This window comes from Solanum stenotomum, chromosome 5 (assembly GCF_019186545.1).
Source record: "Solanum stenotomum isolate F172 chromosome 5, ASM1918654v1, whole genome shotgun sequence".
NCBI lineage: Eukaryota > Viridiplantae > Streptophyta > Magnoliopsida > Solanales > Solanaceae > Solanum > Solanum stenotomum.
The window spans coordinates 55372719-55385492 of NC_064286.1; the positions used below are offsets into that span (position 1 = coordinate 55372719).

At 32.1% G+C, this 12774-nt stretch overlaps 1 protein-coding gene across 1 annotated transcript; it reads left to right on the forward strand.

The window, feature by feature from the left end:
- Positions 1–859: 859 nt before the first annotated feature.
- LOC125865021 (non-specific lipid-transfer protein 1) lies at positions 860–1829 on the forward strand. Its single transcript, XM_049545170.1, has 2 exons — positions 860–1291; positions 1616–1829. The coding sequence occupies exons 1-2, from the start codon at positions 957–959 to the stop codon at positions 1623–1625; spliced, it is 345 nt and encodes a 114-aa protein (XP_049401127.1). The 5' UTR covers positions 860–956; the 3' UTR covers positions 1626–1829.
- Positions 1830–12774: the final 10945 nt, after the last annotated feature.

Sequence of the window (12774 nt, forward strand, 5' to 3'; positions counted from 1 at the left end):
CTTAATTTCTACCAAATGAATAAAGATGCACCAAATATTGGGACCGACATGAATTTATGTCACAATCGAGGAGATTTTGGCAAGTGTAAGAACAAGATAACTCCATAAAACATATAAGTTATTCGTTTCATTTTACTTGATCTCTATAAATTTAGGTCACACTATAATTTATTATTAAAATGATGTCAAATCAGCTAGAAACAAGTAAAATATGAAAGTAAGTAATAATAGTACACAATCATCATGTGTTGTGGTGAATTGGTGGGAGTGTTTCACCCTTAACCAGAGGTCTCAAATTCGAATCTTGGGTATGGAGAAAATCCTATTGGGAACGCCACTCCCAAATGGGCCCTGCGTGAAGTGTCAAGTCCATATATATATATATATATTTATTTTTTTAATTTTTTTTAATTTTTTTTTGTATAACTTTTAACCTATAAAATACTTTTTCCGTTTCATGTCTGAAATACTTTCTTTTTTTGGTCCATTTAAAAAAGAATGACCTTTTTTTTTTCTGCAATTCTTTAATTTCAACTTTTCATCCGACAAATTTAAGAACATAAGATTCAAAATACAATTTTACACATCTGACATATCATTAATTTTAAATTACAAGATTTTAAAAACTTCATAATATGCATTTTAAAATTTTATCCCAAATCAAAAAAGACCAAGCAAATTAAAATGAAGAAACTACAATTTTTTAATACCATACTACTAGACCTCATAACTTTATAGCCTAGCGTGGCACCTCCATAATAATGTACTATATCAAAATGCATTAAATTTCACCATAACATCCACCAACCTCTATTGGCCATCTAGTCCAATTTTCCCTCTATAAAAATCCAAAGATCTCACTATCTTTTGCACCCATCACTCAAAAAAAACACATTTCCTCATACTACTCTTTACTATCATTTTATCCTCTCTATTTTTCATTATTATTATTAACAATGGAAATGGTTAGCAAGATTGCATGTTTTGTGGTTTTGTGTATGGTGGTGATTGCACCCCATGCAGAGGCATTAACTTGTGGTCAAGTTACAGCTGGCCTGGCTCCTTGCCTCCCTTATCTTCAAGGCCGCGGCCCTCTAGGAGGCTGTTGCGGTGGTGTTAAGGGTCTGTTGGGTTCAGCCAAGACTACCGCGGATCGAAAGACAGCATGCACTTGCTTGAAATCAGCCGCTAATGCTATAAAGGGAATTGATTTGAACAAAGCTGCCGGTATCCCTAGTGTTTGTGGAGTCAACATTCCTTACAAGATCAGCCCCTCCACTGACTGTTCCACGTACGTTATGAACTTATGATATTTTCATTGGTATTGTAATGATGTTTTATAATTGATCTACGACAATAAGTAACTCTTCATATTAAGCATAATATGAATGCATATAACATAGAGTAATTTACAATATAATGTGTACTAGCACATTGTCACAACATGATGGAGGTAGGATAGTAGTAAAGTAGAAAGTCTATAGGTGTGTTCGTAAGTAAGTAGAAAAATTATTAGTTCAAAAATATTTATGTGTAATCTAAAAGATCATTAATACTACTATTATTTAGTCATTATGTTTTCTTTTGTTAATATTGGTTTTATTCATCGATGCAGGGTTCAGTAAGGTAGATCATCAGAATATGGAACCATGAGGAGAATTAAGAATAAGATGAATGGAGTGTGATCCTGCTTATGGATCCATTATTTATGTGTTGTGTCTGTTGTCTCTTTCTTTTTTCGTTGTGTTTTTGGGGGTTTTGTATCGAAATTTCACGATTGGTTGTATTACGTTAATCCAATCTTGATAATATATCTATCTTATTTAGTATGTCTCTTGTGTACTCGATATACTTTCCTTTTCTCTATTCTTTTTTTGTTACTAGATTTTCGATATATACTTTGCACATGTATATTGATGAATTAAGAGCAGCTATGGCAGCTGAGAACAGAGAAGCTGTATTTTGTATGTATTATTAGATCAATTCCATATACAATGAATCAGTACCAACATATATATATAGTGTGACTTATCTACTAAAACTGCAAACTAACTAGTATAGTTAATGTTAACCTGATCATAGTTAACCTATAACAAACTAACTAACTTTTGGACTTTACTATTCATCTATAACTAACTAATATAAATGACTGGCAGCTACTCTATGCTCAACACCTTCCTCAAGTTGATGGCTGAAATATATCTTTCAGACTCAGCTTGGTCATCAAATACGAATGAGAAGTTTTCCACAATCCTTTTGTGAGTAAATCTGTCAGTTGATCTTTGGTTGATACATGATGATCAGTCTTGATCATACCTTGAACTATCTTTTCTCTAACAAAATGGTAGTCAATATCAAAATGTTTGGTTCTTTCATGAAAGATAGGGTTGGCTGCAATTTGTATTGCAACTTTACTATCACAGAATAGATTCACTGGTTGTTTGATGTCTACTCCTAGCTCTTTATATAGTCCAATAAGCCAGGTTACTTCTACAACTGCTGAAGACATACTCCTGAACTCGCCTTCAGCAGAACTTCTAGCTATTATGTCTTGCTTCTTTGATTTCCAAGAGACTATAGCATCTCCGAATCTGACTAAGTATCCAGTTACAGACTTTCTTGTTTGTAGACAGGTTCCAGAGTCAGAATCACAGTAGGTAGTCATCATTTTTGTACTCTGAGAGGACATAAACAAGCCTAGACCAGGAGCTGATTTGAAGTATCTCACCACTCTTAGTTCATCTCAAATAAATCATTACTACAAGCACTTAGGCCATATACCAATTTCAAAATATCAAGTACACTTCTCAATCATTATGCAAGATATCCATTTAACAACAAACCTCTAACCTCCTAACCTCAAAGAGGGACTCTGAACTTATTAATTTTAAGCTTGCTCACCTATTCTCATCAAAGAAAGTTAATAAAATCACTTATCCATCATCAAACAAGTGCCCTCACAAGAAGAAAAAGTCTACACACTCAAGTCAAAAGATTAAATATAAATTAAGGACTTAGTATCAAAGAACAACTCACACTCAGAAATAAAATTCACATGTATGCACAAAGAACCATAGGCTTTGTCACTCCCCGAGCCTACACCCTAGACGTGGCTGGCACTCGGAGACCATTGTTGGCCCCAAGCGAACCCTTGGCTTGACATACTTAACTCAGCGGAAGACTTAACTCAAATAAACATGTCTCAAATAACAACTTAAAGAATAATAAGCTGGCCATAATGACACTTAAGTCATTAAACAACATCTGAAGGATAAAGAAAGACATTTGTATTAATAACTATCTGACTGTCTATGAAGCCTTTAAAATACTGAGATGGATGTTGGGACAAACCCCACAATATTATAAAAGACTGAAAGCGAATAAAAGAGTCTTCCTGAATGCAATGAGGCTCACCACTGACTCTGAGCTGCTCAACTGGATCAACGAAGCGCTAGATGTTGATCCTGGTTACCTGAATCTGCATCATAAGACGATGCAGGCCAATTGACATCAGTACATTGAATGTACGAGTATGCGAGTTGGAATACTAAGCAACATAGGCTAGAAGGAAATCTGAAAGAAATTGAATAACTTACCTAGCTCAACTCAACTCAACCTGACTGACTGACTCATTTCAATATAAAACAATTTAAAACAAGTGCAATGTAAGAAAAGTTGTTTAAAAGCATGTTATAAACTCTGTGGGTATGCAAAGATACCATAAATCTGAGATATATGCAGAAATACAAATGAACTGATGTATATAAAAATACAATAACTGCTGTGGGAGTTTCTCTAACCGACAATCATCAAATAAGAGCTATAGTGATGATACAACGATCAACCTCACGCTGCCAGAGCATCATATACCCGACCAAAGGTATAAAACTTGAACTGCCTAATGGATCCACTAATCTAATTTGAAAAGGATTCATTTAAAAAGTATGAACCTCTTTTACCCATGATGGCTACATGGTTCTATGGGGGTTGTGGGTTCTTTGAACGCTCCCCCAATTCGGTGCTCAATACTATTCCCAATAATGTATTGACTCTTATGTTTTTAAAACATATTTCCTCTGTGATTTGAGATTAGCGCTCAAAAACTTAGCTCAAAGGCTATCTTGGAAATCAAAGTTTCCCTTCTAGCTTCATTTAGAAAGCGATTACTCTTTTCTGAAAACTAGCCCGAAGGCTCTTTGGAAATCTCAGTTTCCAATCTTGTTTAAATATGAAAACATTTCATTTAAAACTTCTTTGGAAATACATAGTCCCCATATACCTCTTTGAAGAAAGAACTTCAAACCAAAGCTTTACTCTTGCTTAACATCAAAAACTAAGTCTTAAAATGACGTTAAAACATTGTTAAAGACCCTTGAAAACTTTAAGAAACTTTGCCAACTTAACTTCTAGACTTGACTCTTACTTATTTGACTTTGAACTTAACTTTCCTTGAATTGAATTATGGATTCAAGGTTCATGATCTCATGTTTATGGATGATTTCATGATGTTTAAATGTACTTTAGAGTGTTGGAATCGACTAGGAAACATAGGTACATCACTTAGGAGCAAGTACGAGAAGGTGGGGAAAAATAGGGAGAATTGGCGTCCCTAACACTCTGAGAGGCGCGGGGCGCCAACCCTCAAACATCAGAGAGACTGCTGGGGCGCGCTGGCTGGCACGTCGCCCCAAGGGGTGGAGTTCAGAGTCCCTTTTGGGGTGCGCTGGCTGGCGTGGCGCTCTACCCCCCTTCCCTAGGTTTTGACGATTTTTCTTCTTCGATTTTTAACTCTAAATCCTCCTACCTTCAATGGTTCTTTTCCCAAACACTTAGGATCATTAGTACCCTCAATACCCAATAGATTTAACTTGAAAAACAACCCGGAACACGAAGCAAATCAATACTAGGCATTCAACAATCAACCAACAAGAATTCAACAATGTTCTTCAAGAACTTCACTTTCTTAACATTCAAACAACTCCAATCTTTGCTAAATTAAACAAGTTGGTGTGTGGGTGAACTAACCCAACACGAAAAGATCTCACATACCTTAATAGGGATTACCCCCGACGAATTTCACTCCAAACGCTTGACGTTCTTGGTGAAATCTTGGCTTTTCTCCTTTCTTTCTTCCTTTCTCTTTTCTCCAAGCCCTAAGCATAAATTCTAATTTTCTAAACTGAATAAAGTCAGGTTTTACCCTAATTAATCCCCTAAAAACGAATTAGAGTAATTAGGTAAGGAAAAGACTGAATCGCCCTTCTAAAATCCGGATTAGACAATTCCGTATTCCAACAGCCCAACTTCCAAAGGACATAACTCACTCATATGATGTCGAAATCACGGAAACTTGGTGGCGTTGGAAAGATCGGTCCAAGGGCTTTCCAACCATATCCATAGCTGCTCCTAACTCATCCTGAGCTAGGAGTTATGACCATTTGAAAAGGCCAAAACTCACTTCTAAGGAAATTTCCAGATTTCCTTATTCTTTCCAAAAATCAATATTTTCATAGTTTAAACTCTTTATAGTCGTTTCTAGGTGTGAGATGTTACAGGCTTTCCCATTATGCACATCTCCACTAATTAATCATGCTTGAATAGAATCAAATAGGACTTTAACGGGTTGTAATGTAGGCTAGGGAACGAGTAGGAAAACTATATAATAGTGACTTACACTTCTTAAGCAATTTGCATTTTAAGACTTTATCACCCATTATTTTCTTCTCTTTATTTTCAGCCATCTCTTCAACAATTATTTCACAAGTAATTCTCATCATCTCAAGAATGTTTCAATCACTTTTTTCCCTTCATAATAGCCACCCTCAACTTACGTATTTTGCATGCGTTAAGGTGCACGATGTCCTTCGAAGGACCAGGGCCATCATCAATGTAACTTCTTTTGTTCATTTTTTTTTCACATCACATTCTTTCAAAGAGGGCTTTTTAAGCACTTTGTAGCTATCATTGATTACCTTTTCACTCAACTATCCCTTTTTCTTCAGAATTAGCAATTAGAATAAGTCTATGTTATAATGCTCAAGGAAGCAAGGTGCAAAAACTAGGGATTCAACAAAATAGTTTAGGGTAAAATATGGCTATCAACAAAAGGCCACAGGCTCAAAAGGGCTAACTAGTGATATAATATCTGAAAAGGCTAAAATTTACCAGACAAATTAAAGAAAGCCTATTATCATCTCCTAAACAAAACAATACTTTTTATTCCGCTTCAATAACATGCAGGGCAAGTTCTAGATTAAGATGCAAAACATGGAATAAACAAATTCTCACCACACATGGCACAAGTATCAATCAAAGGTGGATCAATTCCACTTCTAAGAGAGACATGATCATAACAAACTACAAAATAAAATAAGTTATATACAAAGTCACAATCATGAACCTAGATGTCAAAGAGTTTGCAATTTCACTAGCAATCAATCATTCACGAGGAAGTACTACTTAAAATTAGGCCCAAATAGTAAGTATCACATTACTCAAAAGGGTCTTTTCTTTTCTCTTCAAAAAAATAAAAATAAAAATAAAATTTATTCCTAAAAAATAAAAATAAAAATAAAAAACACTTGGTTTGAAGGGACTATCCTCAGAAAAAGAATCGAAAACAAAAGCCAAGGAACCTATCCTAAAAAAGAAAAGACTCAATAAAACGGTAAAAACTAGGAATTCATTCCCCCACCCCACACTTAGAACATGGCACTGTCCCTAGTGCAACAACATAGGCTAATGAGTGAGAGAAATAATTTATTTTTGGGTTGAGCTAAGTGTGCTCCTACTCACGAAAAAAAAACTTTTTTATATTTTTTTATTTTTTTATTTTTACGATTTGTTTTTGTACCAGGTCCGCGACTCGGACTGGATACGGATTTCACTGTCCAATTTTTTTTTTTTAAAAAAAAACAAAACTATATTAAACAAATCTAAAGCACACTTCACCCTAACCAAAATATGCGGAAGGATCACCACCCCACACTTGAACATATGCTATGTCCCCAAAACATCAATTAAAATTTTAAAACAAGGGTTAGGAAAACTCACTGGGCCTTTAAGCCTAGCTAGTAGCATGTTCTCTCAATTTTCATCAAGGGTCGTCACCCATTCTTAAGCTCAAACATGCTCCTTAGCTCCAAATTTCGAATACTCAGACTTCTTCAAAACCTGTAAAAACTTCACAAAAAAAAAATGACAATAAAATAAAATAAAATAAATAAAAAGTTATACTATAAATTGGGTTGCCTCCCAATAAGCGTCTAATTTAACGTCGCGGCACAACACAAGTAAGTTCACCATTTTTCTTTCCACTTTGAACTTATGAATTGCACCCCTAACTTTACATCTTTTTTTTTGCTCCTCTCAAGGGGTGGTGGTATAAAGAGAAAAGAACAAGTAATAAATGTCGCATCTTGCACTTCTTGATCCTTATGTGAGGAATATTTGTTTATCTACGTGGACTAGAAAAACTTAAGATATAGGGGCCTTGTTCCTCATCTACAGTTCTCCATTAGTTCAGATGACTCGAATGATACATAAGCATCTAAAAATAATGTTGAAAAGTGATTGAATGGGGTCCAATATGTCCCTCTTCAAACTTACACCAATCGCAACATGCTCAGTTTTATACTCTTTCCCAAATATGGCATCTTCAAGAAAAGTCTGATTGCATTGCATCTCCTTTCGTTTTAGATCCTCAATTTGACTTCTGAGTGCCTTTTTAGTATCACAAAACTCATAATTGAATTGTTGAGCATCAAATGCGGCAACCTTTGCATTCAATTCATTGCTTAAGTTCTGAGTTTGCAAGAAAAACATATTAACATCTTGAAAGTGCTTTATTTTTCTATCTATATAGCGTGACATCACATATATGATTCTCCTACTGCGCTATTCAGATTCCTCTATTAATTTCCTGCAAGATTTTATACTATCAAAGGAACAAAGATTATTAGCATCATCATGAGAGGGTTTTGGAGTAGGGTAGCAACACAGGGTGCAATCAACCCACAACCCCCTACAAAATTCACAGGATAGAGATAGTGCACACAATTCTCCCTCGGGAATATAATTACATTGTTGCCAAAAGTGAGCTCCTTTGCAATAAGGACAAAGTCTTACCACTTGTGAATAATCCTCATTCCCATTCATCCCATGAAAAGTATTAATTAGTAGAAAAAAATATGTATTAAAATAAATAAAAAAACAAAAAAGAAAAAGTATAACCTAGAAGAATAATTAATTTCTAAGTCTCCGGCAGCGGCGCCAAAAACTTGTTGCTTCCAATTGCACGCACAAGTGTACACGATCGCACAAGTAATATAGTAGCTCTTAAAAGAACCGGATTATCGAACCCAAAGGATTTGTCAATTAATTATTCTTACTAAATTATATTAATTCTAATTATTTCTTTAAGGGGAGGATTTCAAAAGATGAATATATTAACTAAACTAAAAATAAAGATAAAATAACTAAAAAACAATTACTAAGAAAAGATAGATGTTCACAAAATCAATGAATGAATCAATCTAGGATTATAATTTAACTAACAATCATGTTTAGCATCAATTTCATCAACTTATTTGATTATCTAGTTATTGATTCACAGAGTTAAATGTATGATCATGGTCTCCCGACCTCTAATCACCTACGATAAATAACACCCTAACTACATCATTGAGCGGGGATAGTATGGATTAAGTACCGAGCATTACAATTTCTTCCTGTATAGTGACCAAACATGGTTTCTAGGTATATCCCTCTCCTACATACAAATTAACCTAATTATTAAGAAAAAATCATGCTCCTTATATTCCACGTTCTATCCTCTTATTCCTCTCCCAAGTTCAATTCGGACAATATGTTTATTTCAATGGTGATCAAGCATCAAAATAGTAATCACAAGAATATAAGAACAACTAATATGATAAACAAATCATGCCGAATCAAAATCACTAAACAATCATATTGTAAGTAAATATAATGCAAGAACGAGAAGTTTAACTCCAGGCAGACATAGAGAAATTACAACAAATCATTCAAATAAAAGATGTAAAATAAAATAAAAGAGAAGAAAAGAAGAAACCCTAAATCAAAAGTTATTTTCACATTGTATCCTTCTTTCTTAATAATTATTTTGATGAACTATTTATAGATGTAGAAAATCCTGAATAAAATAATTGATTCCAAAACAAATTAGGAACTCAAAACCTAAAAGCAGATCCTGAATAAAATAATTGTTACTAGATTTTCGATATATACTTTGCACATGTATATTGATGAATTAAGAGCAGCTATGGCAGCTGAGAATAGAGAAACTGTATTATGTATGCATTATTAGATCAAGTCCATATACAATGAATCAGTACCAACATATATAGTGTGACTTATCTACTAAAACTGTAAACTAACTAGTATAGTTAATGTTAACCTAACCATAGTCAACCTATAATAAACTAACTAACTTTTGGACTTTACTATTCATCTGTAACTAATATATAAATGACTGGTAGCTACTCTATGCTCAACATATATATCGAGTGATATAGTATACGTATATTCATCTATATCCTTTCCCTAACCACTTCTTCATACAGTTCTAATGAGAAATTAACATAATCACATTTCACATATATGCCATCAAAAACTATATTATATGTATAACTCATGATAAGGTATAAATTATTCACAATGCAATTAATTTTCTCAATCTTTTCCAACTTATGAAGTCCACGAATTAAGCATTGTATTAAACGTCGCATCTTTAATTGAAAAATAAATATTAAACGTCACAAATATTAGGCTTTACTTTGTCAATCTTCATCTTTTAATGATCTCTTAATTTTAAAGTCTCCTTCAAGCTCTACAATGATAAATTATAAATTCATCATACTCGACACTATTCTTCTTTCAAGCATTTCATCAAATCTTATATACACCAATTAAATACATTCAGAAGAAAAATTTAAGTGTTTTTCTATAGTATTGTAAACTATTCAAGGACTAATCTCATAATTAAAAGATGATAACGATTGTTACAAAACATTTTTTGGAACTAAATTCAAAAAAACTTTATAATTTGGAAAAAAAAATTTAGTTAATTAATTTTAAAAATAATAGATTCGCCAATTAATTTTTTAGGAAAATTAAGAAAACTATTTTTAAAAGGAAATTAAGAAAACCTCTTAGTTATATTAGATCAGAGTCTAGTAAACTATTTTTAAAAAGGTAATTAAGAAAACCTTCTAGTAGTACTAATATAACAAATACTCCTTGTGCTCCTAGTTACTTGTCCATTTTGACAAATCAAGAAATGACAAAAAAAATTCACCTATTATACCATCAATTAATTACTTTGAAAAAGGTAGAACTTCTTGAAAATCTTAAGTTTTTTATTCATCCACTTCATAATTAATAGGGGTAAAATGATAAAGTTATTATGTCAATAATTATTTTCTTAATAAGTGTGTCAATTCAAAAGTACATAAGTAATTAGGGACTGAGATAAACAAACAAATGTAACAAAGAAACATGAATTTCTGATTATTTCATGGGCTTGGCCCAAAAAACAACTACTTTTGACCAATCCAAACACAACCTCAGCCCATCTAAAATGCACTTAAATGACTACATCATGCTTTGATTTCAGCAGAAGTTTTTTTTGGGAAAATTTTCAAAACAACAATATTTTAGCTTTTAGTGGGACTCCTTAGCAACGGTTTCATTATTTATTAAAAATGTCATTATTTTAGTTTGTTAAGGGATTAGTTATGTATTTATTTTATTTTGATTAATTTGAAAGAATACAAATAATTAATAACAAAACAGAGAAAATCATGGAACAAAAAAATTCAAAAAAGGTAAAAAAGATTTTAAATACCAATCAGTTACGTTTTGAAAAGAGCATAAATAGTCATCTTTCCGTCGAGCGTTTTTTTGCTTTCTTCTTAAGAACATCAAAAAAAATAAAATTAAAATAATTTAGTTTGTCTTCCGAATCATTCATCTGATAACTTTCAAAGCTTCTTCAAGTTGAATACGACATATTTTTGAAACAGAATTTATTAAAATTGACAACTATAAATTTGTCGCATCTAGTGAACAATCGAAAAACAATCACGTATTTTTTTTCTGATTGAATCAGTGAAATCTTTGTATGCATTGGGATTTATAGCTTTTTTCGAATGTTTTGTTTCCAAATTATGATGTATAACGAATGATTTTTTTTTAGTTTAGTAGCTGTTTTTTCTGTTTGAATGCATACAATAATATGTATCCCATTAAGTTAATGTAACTAATCTATCATGAACTATATGTTGAATACAACAATATATGAATACAAAAGTGAGATGAAAATACAAAGTTATAAATACAAAGTGAGATTGAATATAAAGTTGTGAATACAAAAGAAATACTCTCTTCATTTGAAATACAAAGTGACTTTGAAAGGTACAATACAAACTAATGGATCATGAACTATATGTTGAATACAACAATATATGGATACAAAAGTGAGATGAAAATACAAAGTTATAAATACAAAGTGAGATTGAATATAAAGTTGTGAATACAAAAGAAATTAAATACTCTCTTCATTTAAAATACAAATTGACTTTGAAAGGTAAAGTAGACACATAAAATACAAAACTTGTTGGTATACAATTACGTTGAATACAAAATAAAAGAGAAATACAAACTTGTTCACATATAAATTGAGATTGAAATACAGAATGAATAACCAATAAAATACAAAATTATTGTTATCATACAGTTAGGATGAATACAAATTAAGAAGGAAATACAAACATGTTGGTTTACTAATTGAGATTGAAATACAATGTAAAACTTGTTGATAGATAGACAGAATGAATACGCAAATAAACTGTTGATTCAGACACTGTAGAAAGATAGATGCTTTCCCCAAATCTAAAACCCTAAAAGCAAATATAAATGTATTAAAAATCAAACAAAATAAACATATGAATGAATTTGTAGATTCTAATAAATCTGAAATATTAAAACGAATCAGAAAAGAATCGAAAAAAAATTGTTTAATCGACTAAAAATCTAAAATACATAAATTTTACATGAATATGTAAACAAACTTGCATAAAAATCGAAAAATTAACGGGAAATCCGTAATATGTACAATGCGAAATATAAATCATAAACGGTGATATTGAAAACAAATGAAAAGAAATCTAAATAACTAATTGAATGTAATAACCCGGACCCGTAAGGTCATTTTTGATAATTTTGAATAGTCATTTATCTATAATTAATTAATTTGCGGGTAATTTATTTATTATTAAAAGTAATGGACCAAGTCTGAATTGTTAAAATAGGTTTGTAGAAATTATTACTTTTAATATATAATTAATTTAGAAAAAAAAAGAAAGAAAGAGGCGGAAGAAAAAAACTAACCTAGACGTGCGACATAAAGCAAAGAAGCAGGAAAATTCAAGTGGTTCAGGTTAGTTCTAATCAAGATTCTTTGTAAAATTGTATATATATACATATCTTAGGGTGATATTATTGTTAAGGGATATGGTTGGAATTTGTGGTTTTTAAAAGAAAAGAGACAAAATATTGTCAGTACGTTGTTGGGGTTGAACAAAAGGGAAATTTGAATTGAAACTAAGGTGGGTGTAATTGTTATTAATGAAATTATGTACTCATTGTCATGAATGGATAAGTTGCTGGGTTTGTCGTGTGCTTTTCATGGTTCTGCCATGAATTTGCGTGACCAGTAGATTTTATAGTTAGTTG